The sequence below is a fragment of the Grus americana genome, chromosome 3 (genome assembly GCF_028858705.1).
Source record: "Grus americana isolate bGruAme1 chromosome 3, bGruAme1.mat, whole genome shotgun sequence".
Classification (NCBI taxonomy): domain Eukaryota; kingdom Metazoa; phylum Chordata; class Aves; order Gruiformes; family Gruidae; genus Grus; species Grus americana.
Genome location: NC_072854.1, coordinates 3,310,711 through 3,330,313, shown reverse-complemented (window position 1 = coordinate 3,330,313; position 19,603 = coordinate 3,310,711). Strand labels below are relative to the sequence as shown.

The following is a 19,603-nucleotide window of genomic DNA, read 5'->3' as shown; positions in this document are numbered from 1 at the left end:
ACTAAATAGAGGTGGTTTGATTCAGCAAGTAAGCATCAAGGAGGGGTTGCATTCAGTGTCCAAATATGTAAAAACTGTTGCAGAAAGGAAAAAAATATTCTTTCTTCCATATCTAAGGTAGGTAGGATAAGAAGCACTGAGCTGACATTATAGGAAGGAAGATCTGGGTTCATCACATAACCCTTAAAAAACTTGAAAAAGAGAATAAAGATGTAATTTGCCCAAGGAGGCTTCAAGTTGCTGCTGTCAGACAACCAGTTATACACCAAGAGCTGTCCTGGGACACATTGTGACAAGCTCAGCTGTCAGGCCAGGCAGAGGATGGTACACAAGGCATGAGGGTCCCCCACGGCCCAACGCACTTCCCTCCCGCGGCAGACACAGATTTGGGTAAGTTCAGGGACATTCATCTCCCCCGAGGATTCAGATTGCCCATGCCCCGTTATTTTTAACCATACACCCCCGAAGCGACAGCGAACGCTTCTCATCCCATCGCCCCCCACCCTCCCAAGAGCTCTCTCACTACAGGCTCCGCTTATAGAAACCGTGAAACGCCCCCAGCAGTCCCGAGCTCCGCCTGTGGGGACGGCTAAACACCATAAAGAACCCCACCACCCATTCGCAGCGGCTTTAACAGCTTTAACGGCTCCGAGGCAGCACGGAACCGCCTGGGAGAAACCGCCGCGTACCCCCGCGACCGTCCCGCTCTCCCTGTGGAGGCAGAGGCCGCTGCCGCCCCCTCGGGGCGCGCGCGCGCTCTTCGGCTGCCCTCAAAAGTGCCTGTTCAGCATCCGCCGAGAAACGCGCGAGAATAGCCCACAAACAACCCAACACGTCTTGTGATATATTTAATAGAATTTTAGCGGGCTTGCACCTTATATTTCCACTAGGGTGGCCGCTACGCTCTCCTGCTTCAACACTTTTTAATCAGGCATTTCTTTATGCGCTTTTTTCTGCGCCCTGGCTAAGAAAAGCCCCTCAGGGATGGGAGGTGGGCACGGCGGCGTTCCCTCGCCACGCGCCGCGGAGAGAGGGAGGTCCCCAAGATGGCGATGCTGGCGGAGCGTGAGTGCCGTTCCCCGCCGGGAGGAACCGCGCTGGGGGGGCTCGGGGCGATCCCCTGGGGGCGGAACAGCCGTTATCTGTTGCTTCCCGGTCTGGGGGGGGCGGGGGGGGAACGCGTACGAGGTTGGCGGAGATGTCTTACAGACGCCTTGAGGGCCGGCATTTCTTCTCAGCGCCTGGGCGCCATCTCTGCGGCGGTGGGTTAGAGGGCAGATAGCCTGAGGCCTCGGGGCCGGCTGCTGTGCGAGGAGGGGGGGCCGGCCGGCTGGCTGCTGTGGCGGGGGGCGGCTGCTGGGGGTGTGTGGGGGGCCGGCTGCTGTGCGGCAGCCAGGCAGGACTCGGGGGAGCCGTGTGTATAGGTATTGGTCTTTTGATGTCCCCCAGAGTTAGTGGGTGAGCTTAGCTCGCTCTCTTGTCTGTACAGGGAGCTTCGGACATGAGCTAAATTCTGGGTTGGGAAGGGGGAGGGTGGGATGTAAGGGGTTTTAGGCAGGTGCTTCAGGAAAGGCAAGTAAATCCGCTGAACTCATGGGGAGAACTGAGGGTAAGGCCATGTGGTTATCTTCTGCCTTTTGTGTAAGGGTGTTGCTGAGTGAATAATTTTTTAAGGTTTTATTATATGCAGCCCGATGATTTTGTTTAGCCTTTTCCTGATGTTGGAATCAAACAGAGCATCGCTATTACCTCTGAGGTGATTGAGGACTTGGCCTTCCTGTACCTAAAAGAATTGATTAAAACATTGGATGAATATCCTGACTAATGACTCTTTCTCGGGTAAAGTTCTTCAGTTCAGGAAACAGAACTTTCTCTGTGCTGGCCAGAGTGGGAACAAAAAACTTTTGCTGCCTTCTCTTCCAAGTTAAAGATGCATTCCTGTAATTAGCCTTTTCTAGTAAATTTAAAACTGTGTATGAGTAGAAAGACTAAACTTCTCAACTGTAGATTTTTATGTAACAGGACTAATATATTTCTGTCTGAGTATTGTTAATGTCCTTAGGTGGTTTCAGTCAGCTTACTGGTGCCAGGAGACCCTTAACATGAAAGCACAGGGTCTAATGACTTTGCTTGACTGCAGGAAAGATGGACTTAAGTAAAATGGCTAATTAGAAAAAATGGGTTTCAGTGGAAAATACAGGGGTGAATTGAGGAAAACAAAATTGCATTTACATATGTAACTTTCTAATTATTTTAGATATAGACTTTGTTGGTACCATTATTTTTTTTTTCCCCCAGAATTTGTTACTGCCTGTATCAGTAATCATAGAATCACAGAATAGTTTGGGTGGGAAGGGTCCTTTAGAGCTCATCTGGTCCAACGTCCCTGCCATGAGCAGGGACATCCAACTAGATCAGGTTGCTCAGAGCCCCGTCCAACCTGACCTTGAATCTTTCCAGGGATGGGGCATCTACCACCTCTCTGGGCAACCTGTGCCAGTGTGTTAATACAGCCTCTGCATGTAGTGAATTCTAAACTCGGATGCCGTAAGAAACAAATCTAGTTGCTGAGAGCCACCTTTGCAGGTTGTACGCCTTTGTTCATCCCCTGCAGCTGCAGTTGTAATTGTGAAGCCGTGTCATGCATTTTTGTTTGCAGTTCTGGATCAAGTTCTGATGCTTTTATTAACATCCATCCAAAAAAAACCAAGTTGGAGGGCAGTTAATTTGTTTTGCTACAGCTGTGAAAGCACAGGCATTTAAGAGACTAAAAGTAACTTCTCAGCGGTACCCAGTGACAGGACAAGAAGCAGTGAATGCAAATTGAAACACAAGAAATTCCATCTTTTTTTTTTTTACTGTGAGAGTGGCTAAACACTGGAACGAATTGCTCAGGGAAGCTGTGGAGTATCAGTCTGGAGATATTCAGAACCAGACTGGACACAGTCCTGGACAACCTGTTTAAGCAGTGGGTTGAAGCAGATGATCTTGAGAGGTCCTGCCGACTTTTGTGATGCTGAGAGCTAAACTGAGAAAGAACAAACTCGATCATTCAGTGCTTTTGTAGTTTGAATTTAAAAAAACATATCAATGGCAGAAATGGCCAAAGAGCTTTTATTTTTCACTTATTTTTAACTCTTTTTAACTTTTAATAAACTTTAATTAACTATCTTATTGATACTTATCAGGAAAAAAAAGTATATGTTAGTCTTGGGTTTCATAGCTTGGATTAAAAATAAAATCCCTTCTGTGGGCAGTATATTTTTTCCATTTGTTGGAGAAATTTAACCTGTTTATTATTTTCCATATTATCACCATATATGGGCACACAGCAGGGCTTTTGATGGGAACTGATGGGAACTTTCAGCAATGGTAAACACATGCTCCAGGCACAGAATTAGTCTTGGTAAAAGGGTTCAGAAACTGATCTCTTTCAAAGCATAGGGTATGTGAGTGAAGTATCTAAAGAAATGACACTTTTCTCCACTGGATGGTGCTGCTTGCCCAGAGTTGCGTTACTATCTCTAGCATCATTTTATGAGCAGCCCAGAGGATTAGTGTTAACTTCTGAGCTGCATTTTTTTAGCTAGAATATATTATGTTGTTTCCTTTCTCACTCTTAAGACATAGGTGGACAAATGTTTCTGATAAATTGTTGACCAAACAGTCATCTTTGTTTGTTTGGAGAGGAGAGATTATTTTATGTTTGCTGTATGTGGCATGAAGTTGTTCCTGGCTTTCTTAAATACTTCTCTAAAGATGTAAGCAAGTTTCTTTATTTTCCTGTGTCTACCATATTTGAAAGTAAGAGTGTGTTAACCTAACAGAAATGTGAGGATTAATCACACAGCAGTTTGAAATGCGTGGATTGAAAGTGCTGGGAAAGGGAAGGTTTTTTAACATTTCAGGCTGGAGAAATCTCTGTATTAGGTACTCTTGTGTTTTGTTACCAGGGTCCTCCTGGGAGTAAAACATCTTAGGCCTTCTCTGCAGAGAGATATTCAGGAAAATTAATAGAAATTAACTTTTAAAGTGGATTAGTTAAACTACATCAAACAACTCAATTTGGGAGTTAATTTAAATTCACACATTCAGTTGACATGGATTACCTCTACTGCGTAGACAAATCCTTAGATACATACGGTGGCTTTACAACTGTAAGAATTGCGTTGAATTTAATTTCTTGGGATTTGCAAAGTTACCACCTGGGGAACTAGTTACAGGGAGCATAACAGAATATGGGCGTACTTAAAATGTTGTTATAGTTAGATTTTTAAAAAAAGCCATTGAACAGTTTTTGGTGACTGAGTGAGAAAAAGCTGATGTTAATCAAGAGATTTTAAACCAAAGGACAAATTAAGAAACGCGATTGAAAATGAGGGCTGCTGCTCGGCTGGGCAGCAGAACCTCTATTAAATTGCTTCTTTTTATTAGCTGTCTTTTTATGTTGTTTCTTTCGCTGTCAGCTATGGACAAAAGCAACAACAAAGGTGTTCCCTGGTTTTATAAGACTTAGCTTTTGCTGCCAGCTTGACAGCTTTTTAATTCATTCCCCCCACAAACCACTGGAAACTTAGGTCCTTAGAGATCATTTGCATCCTGGCTAAGGGAAGATGACAAAGCATGGTAATTGTCCCAGATTCCTAGGTCAGTGCTTGAAAGACCACAATAAATGAGTGAAGTGAGCCACATCACTAAGGGAGCCAGAATTTTGTTCTCAGTGGGGCAGCAGGGAACCCTAATTTGCTTGGGCATTTAAAATCTCAGTCCACAGTGGCGCTTTACCATCTTTTGTTAGCAGCACAGGCAGGGCTTGTAGGGCTGAAGGCTGCCTGTTGGAAATAAGTTGTTGTTTTCCTGTAGAGAAGGGAATGAAGTGAAGTGAAGGCTGTGTCAGTTCCTCTCACAGCGCTCAGTCATTTAACCTACTGTAAAATCTTTTTTATGGACTGTTCGGGGTTTTATGAAACTCTTTATCAGACTATTAATTTTTACAGGGCTGTCACACAGCACCTATTTTGAGCTTCAAAGCTTCGGATATGTGTTCTAAAAAAGCCACCATCATGCATTCTGACAGTATTAGTTCTTCTTTAAGAACAAAACAAAACTGGGCAACAAATGAATCAAACATCCCTGTAATATTCTGTCCCTCTGGCCCAAATCCTAAGTGTTGCATTTTAGGGAAAGATGACTTCCTGATTGTGTTGAAAGCGCCTCAGTGGACTTGGCTTCTCACTGACTTTATCTGACCTTGGGATAACTGGTCATTTTTGATCCATCATTTCCCATCGTGTTTAATGAAGTTTGTAATCTTCCTGTCTCCCATTCTTTGTTTGTCTTGTTTATTTAGGTTGTCTTCCTGCATATGTTTAGGTGCACACTTAAAGTGACTGTGCTAGCTTTTCTTCCTTTATTTCCATGCAGCTATTCCTGATGATAGAGGCAAGCGCACGCATGTGGGCCTGGGGGACTGTAGTTTCTTTAGTAGTTTGCATAGGACAAAGAAGCCTTCATTCTCGTTTGGATCTCTTAACACCTGCAATAATTTCCGGTGACTATTCAGTTTCTGAATAAATAATTTTGTGGCAAATCCAAAAGCTGAAATCCCACTGGTTTGTGTTCTGTAATTCAGTTTCTCTGGTCACTTATGTTTGATTTTTAACTTGGCTTTTGTTATGAAGGCAAATATTAAAACTTCTATGTTCTGGTTAAAAGGAAGACTAGCCAGTGGATATTGTCCAGGACTGGGAAAGCCAGCACTGTAGGCTCATCCCCTATAGATTTCATGTTGAAGCCAGATGTAAACCAAAGTTGGAATAAATATGGAATTTAGACCTAAATGGTAATCCTTAAAGCCCTTCCTGGATTGTAGCCCATCCTTGGGGTGACAACTTCCATTGCAATTTTACTTTGGCATCCTTCACATTAATAATTAACATTTTCACTGGCCTTTTTTTGCAGTATAAGGTTTAGTAGAATTAAACCCTGAAAACATGTTAAGTCTGGCATAAGTTCTGGGTTTTTTGCAGTGAAGAGCTTTTCTTGAATTGATTAAATACTAACAACGCTTCAAAATGTAAATAGAGCCTGTTTGAATTTTTCCTTCCTGCTCTAGCCCGTAGAAGGCAGAAGTGGTCTGTGGATCCACGAAATAGCGCTTGGAGTAAAGATGAGTCTAAATTTGGCCAGAAGATGCTGGAAAAGATGGGCTGGTCGAAAGGAAAGGTATGATCTAAAGGAGAGGTGAAGAGCTGAAGGGTGGAAGACTGCCAGGGGACTCTTGATCTCAGTGTTTAAAACAGCCATGTTCTTTCTATTTGATTTATTCTCTTAAGCGTGCAGAGAATTTGAGCAATGTTAGATTTCTACAGTTTGTTACAAAGGTACTCGCTTGCTTGTGTCTGTCTTGCTTTCCAGTTTTTCTCTCCTCTGTTTGACAAGGTAATGTCCCTAAGTAAGAGCAGGAGTTGGCACATAAAATCAGGTGATGGTTAAAGGCTTTAAGTTGCCTTTATGCCATCCGTTCTCTCTCTGTCTTTGGGTACTGTTTAAAGCAACTCCAGGACAGGTTTTAATCTTTTACCTGTTTTTAAAGATTACTTCTGATCTGTTCCTTGAATGGCCAAAATGCAACGTTATGTGAGCTGTATTCCTTCCCAGCTCCAATCCGTACCTGTGGGGTGAGGTGACTTTTTCTGGCTCTGAGAATAATCTCTAGGTCAGTGCAGACAGCTGCAGACTTCTCAGCTGCCCCTTAAAAGCAGTTTAACTTCTACAAAGGTGCCTCAGCAAAGCTGAGATTTGGGCCTGCCTGTCAGCGTGTTTAATGAAATGAATGCACGCAAACCCCCCAATTAAATGTTTATTTAATTCTTCTCCTAAGTTTCCTCTCCCAGCCTTTTTTTAAGAGGAATAAAATTAGAATCATTCTCAATTCTGTGAATGCATTAAAACTTAGAAAAATAAGCCTACTCTTGGATTTCTCAGTGTAACCTGCTGTTGCCTCGGTTGGCTTACAGTTAGCACATATAAATCTGGCTTCTCACTGCCTCTCACTTCATGAACAAGCAGTGATACCTGATTCAAAGGCTGCTGAAGTCAACGAATTGGCATCGGTTTCACTAGGCTTTAGACCAGACTTAAAACTAGGGAGCCTGAGTACTGTCTTTTTAGGTAAATTGTATGCATAGGTGTTTTATGTGTCTGAGATTAAAATAGATATGTAAACCAGAGTGGGAAAAATGCTTTTAAATGTTCTGATTGTATTTTAGGCGGCAGCTTCTCTGACCATACATAACTCCTTTGCCATTATGAACACTGTGTCAGGGTGTGAAAGGAAGGTCTCGTGTTGTTTTCTAGCTGTAATCCCCCCTCATCTTCTTCACAACAATGTTTCCTGCCTGAGTTACCGGATCTCTCTTTACAATAGTTATAGCTGTACGAGAAGGATTTATATCTCTATTCCACTGCAAACTCAAATGGAACCTTAGCTTGATCAAATTAATGGGCGCAAAAGCCCATCTGTGTAGTGAAATTAAGCTGCTTATGCTAGTCCTGTTATTAGTTGTATTGGAATTGGGTCACAGCAGGATATTTAGCCAAGTGTCCTGCTTACTTCCATACTTTTTGGTTAGCAGAAGTTTCAAGGTAAATTTTCCACCCCACTGACCAAATAAACTCTACTGGATTTGTAATAGCAACAGCCTTTTTCAAGTATGCCTCATTGCTTCAAATATTGCATATGCCCAAGATCTATTCACAGGGCTTCTCTCCACTACTCCACCATATGCGTATTTATTATAGCAATACACTTAACTGATGATTTGTTACTGGTGACAGATTAGGGAAAAAGCAGGTAGATACCAGGAATAAAGTTTTAAACCAAATGCTTTGTCTTTTTTTTTTTTTTTTTTACCTGATCATACAATTAAGATAGGTAATATTGGGCCTAAGATTGCTTCCCAGATTTGAATGATTATGTTTTTTAGGATAAACAAACCCGACGTTTGTTTGCTCCAACATCTTCATCAGTTTATTAGTGCGAATGAGATGGAAGAAGTTCTTAATGTCCTGCTAGCTCCAGTCTGAACCTTCCTATCCTGCTTCCCCTCCCATATAACTTCGTTCTGTGTTGTACGTTCTATGTGGCATCTGTCTTACAGCTGTTACGCAGCTGCCTTCCCAATGACAGAGGTATTTTCGGTGAGAGGCATGTTCTTTTTATGTAGTGTCTTGTTTTAAAATTGTAAACACTTTGGACTTGCCTAGGAATGTCAGGTGGCTTCCTGATTAATCACCCAACTACTTAATGTTGTTGCTATTTTAGTATTTATAATACTTTGCTGGAGGCTTAAGTAGTAAATTAAAAAAGCAATATCTCGTGTGTGCTAATGTCTGTGAATGAATTCAGTTACAGGCAAGCAAATAAATTGTAAGTTGTGATTTCTTGCTGTATTTCATTGCAAAATATCTTACAGTACAAAAGCTCTAATTGCTTAGTCATTGCTGTAAAATCCTTACGTTTTTACCCTTAAATCTTCCTTAGGGTCTTGGGGCTCAGGAGCAAGGAAATACAGAACATATCAAGGTTCAGGTGAAAAACAATATGCTGGGGTTAGGAGCAACCATCAATTATGAGGTGAGCGCTAGACCCAGGTAAGGAAATGGCTCCCATTTCAGCTAAAGCACAATCTTTGTAATGGAGCATTAGTGAAATCTGTTGTTGCATCTGGTGGCAGCTGTATGTATGCAAATGTCTCTGTGGAAACTCTTGACCTGGAGTTCAGCTCTGCTGGGTGTTTTAGGATTAAGTACCTGCTTGGAAAGGTCACAGTGAATTCTGGGAGCAGGCTGTTCAGAGATTTTTTTTTTTTTTTTTTTTTTTGCTTCCAAGCAAATCACTGAAATACCTGCTTTCTCCCTGTGTCTTCTGCCCTGCTTAGCCTCATGCCTTCTGTCCTTCCTCCTGATACAGTCACCTTTCTGACTGGAGTTCAGGTATGTAGGCAGAGCAGAACATGGTCCTAAAGGTGCTTGTCTTATAATCAACATCTTAAGTAATTTCGTTGCTGGAAAAAATCACAGTAGTATTTCCTGTCTACTTTTGAAAGCATCTTGCGCAGACGGGGGACACACAGAGCCAACAGCAGTTCAGTGTTGTTTAAGGATTTACAAATGCAACCCGTATCATTTCTGCACTTCAGAGTGACTGTAGTGAGCTGTTGTTAGCGTTGCCACCTGTGGAGCTTCCGAGCGTTCCTCCCACCAACAAGGATCGAGTATATACAATTAAGTTACTTCTTAGAGTGCAGAGTCTTAATATCTGTTTTAGCAAAACTTCTGTTAGTTCTGAAGACTTTTGCCTTGTATTCACGTGGGTGATATTTACAGGACAACTGGATTGCTCATCAGGATGACTTCAACCAGCTTCTGGCTGAACTGAATGTTTGCCATGGACAGGGTGAAACAGGTAGGTTCATGCTTTGCTCAATCAGATGCTGGAAGCTTAGCAGAGTTTCCATTCTTTGTCTTAAAAGGCTAGCTGAGGCCCAATCCTTTGGGCTGCTAATAGTCTCCTTGCTGAGGTTGACAACTCCCCCTTCCCCCCCAAAATCCGTGGGAGCCAAAGGACATGTTGCCATCCATGACCATGCTCGAGTTTGTCTGCCTGGATGTGTAGGTTGCAGTGGATCAGTTTTGCTCTCAGTCAGGCCTCTATTAAAGGCTTTTTGTTGGGGAAAGCAAACATTTGAACTTGTTCATTTTATTCGGGACCACAACATGGGGGACCTTTTGCCGGGATGTACCACAGCAGCATGTGTTTCTTTTTAAAGCAGCCAGAGCCAGTATGAAAGCTCACAACGCAGTCACTCACCGTTGCAACGCATTTGCCTTCCTTTTACTAATGAACTGTCACATGTGGCTTCGATGCTCTACTGGTTTCTTAAATGCCTACTTTTTCTGTCTTCAGAGAGCTGCTTCTTAGCTTTTGACTCAGAGTTATGCATCTCTGTTTTGAGTGTGGTATAATGTGATTTTTGTAGCCCTGATGTAGAGCACACAAGTGGGGAAACTACACAACTTTCCCAAAAGGGCTATTTATAAAGTGTTTTAATTTTGAAAAGCTTTGTACAGTTTGACCTTGGTTTGTAAAAACGGAGTTATGCAAAACTGGTGAGTGTGACCTTACAGAAAGAACTGTACACATCAAATGGTTTATCATCTCCCCTTTAGTTAGACTCAAGTTTAAACTCTGATCATATATCTAAACAACTCTCTGTAGAGTGTTGTTAAACCAAGGGTTTCTGTGTGGATATGCAGCCTATCCACATGCTGCTAGTGGCAGAACTGCCAGCTTAGTGAATTTACCAACTAGTCGTTCATTCATTCTTAAAATTTGAGCACAGAAGGCTTTCCAGGAGAGGAAAGGCAGGAAGAGGAGGAGAATCAGTCGGCAAGAAGGCTCAAACTTGGTTTCTAAGAGAACTAGGATTAAAATTCTGAACCTGATGCAGGTTTTGGGTTTTTTTAAGTCCTGTGTAAGTTATCCTTGGATACGGTCTGAGGCCACACAGTGCTAGGTGCTGTAGTTGAAGTCCTCAAGAGGTAGAATAGCATATCGTAGGGAAATTCCAAAGGTTCCTTTCTACCTTTATAACTAAATCCTACCCAAGTTCCAACTTGAGCCATGGGAAGATAAGTTAGGTGTAACTGGTGGGAAACCCGCAAGCTGACGAGCAGAGAGCTGAAATGACTTGCCCAAGGACACAATGAGTCAGCACAGAGGCAGGTTCATTGAGCAAGGCTGTCCTGTTCCTAAATCACTGCAGTATTCCCTGGGCCATCTGTGCGTATGCAAAGTGGCCTCTGAAAACCATATTTCTCCCTGTTTTACTCAGTTATTTTTCCTTGATCTTTTTAGGAGCTGGGACAAGAGTTTTCAATCACTGAGGACAAATTTGGGTGCATGTTGAAAATTCCCAGTCAGAGTCACGTTTGGTGATTTGCAGACTGCAGGCATTGCTCTGAAACATGTTTTTTTGGCAATTGTTTAAGCTGGCAAAACTCATCCAGATAACTCTGCCTGCAGCTGTGCTACAGGATCAAATGTTACATTATTGGCCATCATCCAGTTTGAAACTGCATTAAAAGTCAGCTGAAAAACTTCATTGTTCTTAAATAACTGCTGTACTTGCCAGAGTTGGATTGCAATTAGAGATCGGGAAGGAAGGGCCCCGTGGTGGTTAGTATGCCAACGTTCAAATACCCTTGTTGTACATAGTTTTAGGTTGCTCTTCTTTCGTCCTAGCTGATCACCTGATGAGGAGTTTTGATTCCTGTTTTTTTTGCTGGGATCCTAAGTGATGATGACTGTGTCCCTTTCCCGTTCATAAAATGGGGCAACAACATGCTGGCCCTGTCTGTAATGTTCTTTGGAATATTCATCTCTATCAGATTTGCTAGAGAAACGACACGTGGCTTTATTGCTATGACTAAATTGCTTTAAAAAGCATATTAATATTTCTGTAGTGCTTGCTCAGTTTGTCAGAGGATTTACCAGTCACTAGAGACACAGGGATGTACCTACCTGTCCATTGCAAGTGCCAGCACGTTTTAGTAGTGAAATTCCTCCTTGAAGGCACAAGGCGGTGCTGCTGCCCCTTTCCCTGTAAGAATAAAGTGGAGGAGGAAGCCCTGTGGAAATCCTTTGCTGTGTAATGCTCGCTTCGGTACAAGTGGATTGGAGAGCAGACTCAAAGTGCCTCATCTCTGGTCAGGATATTTCAGTTGTGATGCTTACTTTCCCCATAGACCGTTTTTACTGAGGATTTTCAAGTTGACTGCAAACTCTGCCTGGGTTTGCTAGTCCTTCCTCTTCCTCTTAGCAGGGCTTAGTGCGTAAAAGGAACAGTAGATCTCAGACTGCTTTCTGGTAGTCAGCTCTCCCACTGCAGGCTGTGGATTTCTTTTTTGGGTCAATGACTCTATCATCAGGTGTCACTACCTGTCAAACAGTGAAGTTCTCTAATTCCAATGCAGAAAACCTTGGTCTGCAGAGCTTTCAGGGGTGGGATCATATGAAAAAGGTGACTCAACATGTCCCTCAGGGTATGGGTTGATTTCCCTATCCATACCGGTTGCCACTGGGAGGATAAAAAACATCTCGCCAGAGAAGCCTTTTTAGGGCAGAGCAGAGAATCCTGTGGTGCACGTTTCTTTTCAGGACAGGACTAATAAAGTAGTTGTTAACCAGACAGCAAGTTACCTCTTTCTGAGAATTTATCTTATTAAATTAACAGGCTCCGTGGATGCAAAGAGTACGTCTACCAGTAAAATAACCTGCCACAGCACAGGAGCTTGATATCTCTACTGTTAAATAGTTAGTCTAATCCTTCACATGGTTTTGACCTGCACAAGCTAACATTCTCCCAAACAACTGCTGAGTGAATTTGGGACTTAGCCAACCCCAGAGACCATTCCCAGGGGACAGTTTAGATGCAGCCCCTCTTCTGGAAGCTAGGAAAATTAAATAATGGGGATGTGGCAATTTGTTCTAGCTGGCCTCAGGGACTCTCTGCCACTGTTTAATTTCTTACACAGATGTATCGTGATGTCCAGATAGAGGCACTTTGTGTAGTGTCAGAAGTGGAAGGCCTGTCTGTGTGATATTTTTCCCCTTCTTTGTTCTGCCTAATTCGGTTCAGTATTTTATTTCAGTATTTTGTTCTTACATCTTTCTCAGACTCTGGCACTGGAGATATTTTGTAACAAACCGCACAATAAACCCTGACCTATTCTTCTTTTCTTACCGTAGAAATGGTGTTAAATTAGACTTTGACTTTGACCTGGAGTACCTGTATCTGCCTTTTCAAATTACATTAGATTGGAAATGGGAAGGGAAGGGGATGTGGCAAAAAAAAAAATCAAGCAGTAACATGTCTCGGACAAAACTTACCATGCTTCCTTCAGTAATATATTGTGATATGTTGTTGAGACTTGGTTTTGAGAGAGAAAGTTAAATACACTGATGTTTGAATTCAGTGGTTAGAGTGCCTCTAATAGGGTTGAAACATGTTTGGTTTTGGTTTTTTTGTTAGAGTCATCAGTGAATGATCAAAAGAAGACATTCAGCCTCGAAGAAAAATCTAAATCTTCCAAGAAACGTGTCCATTATATGAAGTTTGCAAAAGGTAAGAGGAGTTTTGTTGTTTCATAAGCTCTAGCCAAGATTAGAAAAAACAACGTGTCAAGGTGATCTGTTGCCTTCTGGGGTCTAAATTTGGCAAGTAAAATCTTGGTTTAGAAATACCCCCTGCAGCAACTTACTTAAAGCTGTAATACTCTGTTCCTCTTTATTTTGGACGATTTTGGATGGCTTTAGGCTGATATTGTTGAATAAAACAGTTTCTGTCTGAAGGAACCATCAGCTGAATAAAGGAACAGCGATAAATATTCTGAGTGATCTATGCGTGGGCAGGGGATGGGAGGGGGAGGCAAAGGTGATAACAGAGTTACTTGGGCATCCGCACCACACTATCCTCTGCAATCTCCAATAACCCCAGCTAAGAGATCATGTGGATAAGATCAGTGATCAGATTAAACATGAATGCAGGAAGAGGAAAGCCCTCTTACATCTATCAGATTCTTTATTGGATAAATTAGGACAGGGGTTGGTGGCCACAAAAACTATATCAAGACCTCATGTTGTTTAGTAATTTCTATCTTTCTTAGAATGATGACATTATTTCAGCCATCCCTGGTTTTGGCTCTTGACCATTGTTCAATCCCTCGCTCTGTTTCTCTGTTGGTTGTGTCCCCCCTTCACATGCCCACGTGCACATGGGGTGTGTGTATATATAGGTTTCAGTGTATGGATGGGATCGGTTTCCACGAATACCTAATTTATTGTACTTAAAGCTCCATGTAATGTTTTCTGATAACAAATGCCTCTGCTAAAACAGAAGCAAGTGACATCTGAATAGAAGCCAAATTCTGATATTGGGGTTCGGGTTCTTTGATTAAATAATTCAGCCTGGAAGTCAAACATGGTAACATGACCCTGTCACTTTACGATGTTAAACAATTAAATTGATTCAGGGCTTGCAAGTACAGAGGCCATGGCCTGTTTGAGGTAGCAGCAAAGAGGATTTATTTTGATTTGGATTTAACCTTTTACTAAATATAGAGAAAAAAGAAGTGTCTTTAGACCGTGTATAATATGGAGCAAGGCTTTCATATTAACAATATCCCTGATATATTTGGCAGCAGTGTTTCTATAAGATAGGCCCCTGTTTTATTGTACCCTCTGTGGTCTAAAACAGGGAAATTATCCTTTTTCAGGGAAAGAGGAAAAGTTATTTGAGAAAGGCTAATGTTGTTGTGGCCCTTGTTGTTCAAGTCCGATCCTGCTTCCTTTTAGACTAAACAAGACGAGCTCACACAAAAGCGGGAGAAGGGAGCAGCAACGATAGAAAATGCAGCTTCCGTTTCTGGTGCTATTTTGTAGCCTTGCTGCTGGAGGAACATAGGCTCCACACAGCCTTAGCAGCCACGCTTGGATCTGGGAAATACACACCGATATGAGATTAAGACAGTGATTTTAGTGGCTTTTCTAGTAGCTGTTCCACTGCGATGCTGCAAAAGATTGGGACTGTCAGCTGAGTTGGTTTTCTGTTAGAGAATGCAAAAAGAGGGGGGATACGTGTGTGTGGGGTGGGCATGGAAAGAAAGTGTAGAGTGAGAGGGGGAGCCGCAGGAATGTAAATCTCATGTTCCAAGCCTTGGCCAAGATAAAGCTGAAACCAGCCCCAGTCTCATCCAGCTTGCTTGGGGAAGGACACGTAGAGGCTGCGCAGTGAGACACCAGAAAGTTGGGTAACACTCCCTCCTCTGGGTTGATGTGGCTGCTTACCCTCTGCAGGCAGGTGAGGATCCTGAGAAGAAACAGGTGGAATAGATTTTTATTTTTTTTGTCCAAGTATTTAATTTCATTTTGAGGTCAGTGATTTTGAAATCGGAATCAGGTGGAGTAAGATAAGACCCCAGCAGACTCCTGGGTGCCTTCACTTTGCCAGTCTGGACTAATTTTAACTTTTCTTTAACTTTTGCTGACTTTTTAAAAAGAATTTTCTGAGGCAAGCTGTGGACAACTCAAAGGCTTCTGCACTCGGAAATCAGCTAAACTTTTGCCAGTATCTCAGAGTATCACATCACATCACACCCTTTTGCTTCCCCCTCCCTGCTCCATGTCTGATACCCAGCTAGCCACACAACAGTCAGATGGGAATAATGGTCCTACTGGAACTCAGAGAAATCTTTGCTTCACCCTTGAAATTGTTTTAATTTGGAATAATCCAGTGTGTTGCAGAGATGGACATACTGCTTTTCAGAAGCAATTTCATGAATCAAAGAAAAGCCCCCACTGAGTAAAGATGGAATTTTTTTTTCGCTGTATGGAGGAGCTGTAACTCACTAACTCTGTCAGAGTTTGGAAATTCTCGTGAGAATCCCAAGATGTGCAGCTTCTCCTTGAACTTTTCTTGTGTGTAGGAGGTTACAACTCTTCTTTCCCTTTAGCGTAGTGCAGGCTGCTTCCCTCATCTTGCTATGACAATTGCAGCATCAGGTGGGGGAAAACAAGCTGCTGTTATATGTTTCCCTGTGGGCATCTACCAGCAGGCTGTGGGTGTCTCTTCACCAGCCTTTCCCTCTACAGACACACGTTTCCTCCTCTATGGGGGAACCATGGTCAGCCTTCATTTAGTGTCTTTAACATTCTCCTCCTGATTTTTTTTTTTTCACCTCCAAAACCAATTTTTTTACCTCTGTGGGTCACAGTTTGTGTTACCAAAATGTACCTCTTGTCACCAGGTGTGGAGGTGTGAAGGTTGTGGTTTTGGTTTTTTTTCCTCCCCTTACCTTTCAGGTAAGGATCTCTCTTCGCGCAGTGAAGATGATCTGTCCTGCATATTTGGGAAGCGACAGAAGAGTGTGAAGACACAGGTAAATGAAAGGCTTCACCTTTTTCTTGTTTCCTTGCCTATTTTCCTGTATAACAAAAACATATTTAAATGTCTTTCTGCTGATGAGATTACCCTATGCCCATCAAAAGCAAAGGGTCTTCTGCCTGTGAAATTACTGTTCTTTTTATGTGAAGGCTACAGGTGGAGGGCTGTGCTTTGAACTGTTAGAAAATAAGAGTGAATTTAATACATACTTTTATGAATTATTTTGATGTAACTTCTTTGGAGTTACGAATCTTCATTATTTTAATTTTACACTTGTTAAGCAATATACATCGCAAAGTAGATCAATTTTGCTTGATCTGAAAGTTGCGTAAATATCCAAAATAAAATCTGGCATTCAGCAGCAACTGGCCAGTCTCAGCAAACTGCCCTTATTTTCAAAGAATTGGGAAAGGCTGGGCATCTGCGAAGTCTTGTTCATCTTTGAACTAGGGGTTCAAAGATGGCTTGGACACTGGTAAATATCAAGGTTCGTACTAGCATTTATTTTATTTTATTCATTAGTATTTTACACTTGCAGAAAATAGGCCTGCTATATCAGTATATAAAATAACAGACTTACGCTGTGACATGACTAATGTATCCAGAAAAATTCTTTGGAAAAGATAACAGCTGGAAAAGCACGAATGAATATGTAGCAAGAATTACCCTGTTGGTTCAGAGGTCTCTGAAGTCTCTTGTAGTTAGAGGGAAATCTTTGGTCTGAAATCAAATAGAAGTTTCTGAAATACCCTGTATGTGTTTGACACCTTGCCCATTGTGCAGTACTCTTGAAAATTGTTCTGTAACTTCACTGTAGGCCACTGTGAACTTTGGGAGGAAAGGAATGGGGGGAAGAGTGTGCTAAGAGATCCTGGATAGTAGTGAAAGTAATACGAGGTTTGTAGCTGTGTAAATGCTAGGCGGAATGACAAGGGAGCTCGTGAAGAGCAAATAGCGATCCACTGGGAGTTCTTCACTGGAAAACACTCTTACTGTAAAATAAAGAATACTTCAGTGGGGTGTCTTGCATTGAACAGTTGGAAGGATTCGGTCTTGCCATTATCCCATATAGCGTTATCATTTCAGTGAATGTGCTGTAGGTTTTAAAGTTATTGGTAGGACAGAGAAAAATGTCAAGTCTGTTTTCTGAGTACTGTTCTGTAAACTACAAAATACAGTTAATTAAACTGGGAGGTTAGAAGAAATTTAAACAAATTAAGAACTGTCCCATCTTGTCTGCCACTGTGAAAAACAGTGTGAACCTTTGTTACAAGTAACATGGTTTGGCTTGAAAGGTAAGAGCTTGGGAGGAGGCCATCAGCCACAACAGAACCCATCTTAACTTATTACTGTCTTGAAATAAGCATTTGGGGACTTCAAGTCTCTGAGAGCTGTTAAAGGTCTCAAATGCTGTAGGTAAGCTTGCACCATCGGAGACCACTTCACCTAAATATGCCATGGATCTACTTCTTAGCTCACTTGCTGTCAGATCAATATGAAACAACAATCTGGGATTTAATGGAAATGAACAGTGCTATGCTTAAGGGAATTGATTTTGCCTACCCATGAGTTGTCCCAAATAGTTAGTCTTGTTTTCTCTGCATCTTTTGAAACTAAAGATAAGTTTGGAAAATCCTGTTGCTTCTTCTGCGACTTAATCCTGCAGAGCATTTGTTCTTTTGTTGATAGACGCTGGAGATCATGTGCATTTATGGCTGCTTGTGAAGGGTATATGAGTTTGTGCATGCTCTTCCTAATTCCTTGACTGATGCTGTGACTGGCTGATGGCTGCTGTGCAGATTTCCTTTTTCCCCTCACTGAATGCTAAGCTAATGGTTCAAGGTTCTGGTAAAAAGTCACAGACTGTTCCCTGTTAAGCACCCAGATTTCCACATGCACATACAGGCAGGAGGCAATGTAATTCGGAGCTGCATTGTCGTCTTCTGGCTACTGTCTGCTGCTAAGCAGCCACAGGGAGAGAAAGCCAGAGGCAGCACAATTGGTTTTTTTTATTTTTTCTTCCCCTGTGCTTTTCTTCATGGATCAGAGATCTGTGGAGTTTGCACAGAACAAAAATACATTGCTCAGGCCCACCAGCTCTGAGCAGTTTAATTTCATTGCACCCATGAACTCTCATGATCCCTTTCCATCATGTTCCAGAGCCTGGTCCTTAAGGTGGCACAAATGGAACTACCCTGTGAGGATTTGCAGTACTGTTCTCTGTGTGTGTTTGCATTCTGTTTTGAATTCCCTAGGCTCTGGGCATTTCCCTGATGTGGCAGAGAGTGCACTACAGGAGCAGGAAAGTGCTGTCATTCTCCTGGAAGTGAGTTGTTCATATCTGTTCCTGCTTAGAGATAATGTAGGAAGAGTCCTGGTGTCCATCAGAGCCCTGGGGTATGCCTTCAGGCTGTGGTAGGCTGCAGTCCCTTTTAATTGCAGCTCCTGCAACATTTAGCAAGTTGTATACTGCTGTCCCTGTTCAAAGTAGATGAGGACAGCTTCCATACTTCCATAGGTGCCAGAACAGCTACTATCAATTACACTGGTTGCAGGTTCCTAGCTGTAGTTGCAACTGAGATGATAAGTGGAAGTACCTGTTACGTATTAATCCTATAGTTTGAAATCCTATCTTTAAGGCTCTTTGAGGGATAAGATTTCTCCTCTTTTTTGAGTGGTACAGTTTGAGAAGTATTTAGTCCAGATTTGATTTGGACTGAATGACCTCTCCTCAGCTCACAATAGAGTTGTCATTCCATTCTTGATCTTTTGACAAAGATATTCATCATAATTCTGTTTCCCATATTTCTAGTTGTTTCAGTCCAGGATCAGAACCATCTTGGGTATAACTTCATGAAAAGATGCAGGAACTGCTTTTCATAGAATCACAGAATTACCGAGATTGGAGGAGACCTCTGGAGGTCTCCAGATCAACTGCCCTGCTCAAAGCAGGGTCAGCTATGGCGAGTTGCTCAGGACCTTGTCCAACTGAGTTTTGACTATCTCCCTCCCTGACAGCCTCCAATTCAAGCCTGTGACAAATTTTAGTGGATGGATGAAACAGATCACTTAAGGAACAGAAGATGAGAACGTTTTGGAATAACAAAATGCTTATACTGTAAATAGACTCAGTGGGGTGACCATTTGCAGTTCTGTAGGCATCAGAGACACTGTGAAAGTGATGGAAAGGTTTAAAGATATATGCTATTGATGGCATTATGGCCAAGTTTTTTGTCTGAGTGAGTTACAGAGCTTCTCTTACTCCTAAGAGATGTAGTACCTACTGCCTTGGAGCTTTTCTGTGTCTACAGATGGCCTAAGGCGCAGTAGATCCTGGCAGTGGTATTGCATTGATGCTCATCGGCACTGTGGTACTAGGGCTGGCTGGTTGATTGGTGTTATACCAAGCTGTTCGTAAAGATTAGGAAAAGTTGGGCGGGTGGAAGCAAAAACCCAGGAATCTCCATCTTTGCTTTGTTCCAGTTAGTGGTGTTCAGTCTTTTCTAGCATGGTCATTAGCAATCATGTTATGATCTTGACCTGTGGAGTAGTCTTTGGCAGAAGATGTTTTGTACTCACATAGCCTGAGCTGTCTT

General features: G+C 42.3%; 1 protein-coding gene across 1 annotated transcript in view; it reads left to right on the top strand.

The window, feature by feature from the left end:
- The first annotated feature begins 1,003 nt into the window (after window positions 1-1,003).
- PINX1 (PIN2 (TERF1) interacting telomerase inhibitor 1) overlaps window positions 1,004-19,603 on the top strand; it is a 59,772-nt gene continuing 41,172 nt past the window's right edge. The window contains exons 1-6 of the mRNA XM_054820894.1: window positions 1,004-1,065; window positions 6,116-6,225; window positions 8,546-8,638; window positions 9,391-9,469; window positions 13,098-13,190; window positions 15,926-16,002. Coding sequence (XP_054676869.1) covers window positions 1,047-1,065; window positions 6,116-6,225; window positions 8,546-8,638; window positions 9,391-9,469; window positions 13,098-13,190; window positions 15,926-16,002 — 471 coding nt within the window. The 5' untranslated portion in view covers window positions 1,004-1,046. The remainder of the gene's footprint in view (window positions 1,066-6,115; window positions 6,226-8,545; window positions 8,639-9,390; window positions 9,470-13,097; window positions 13,191-15,925; window positions 16,003-19,603) is intronic.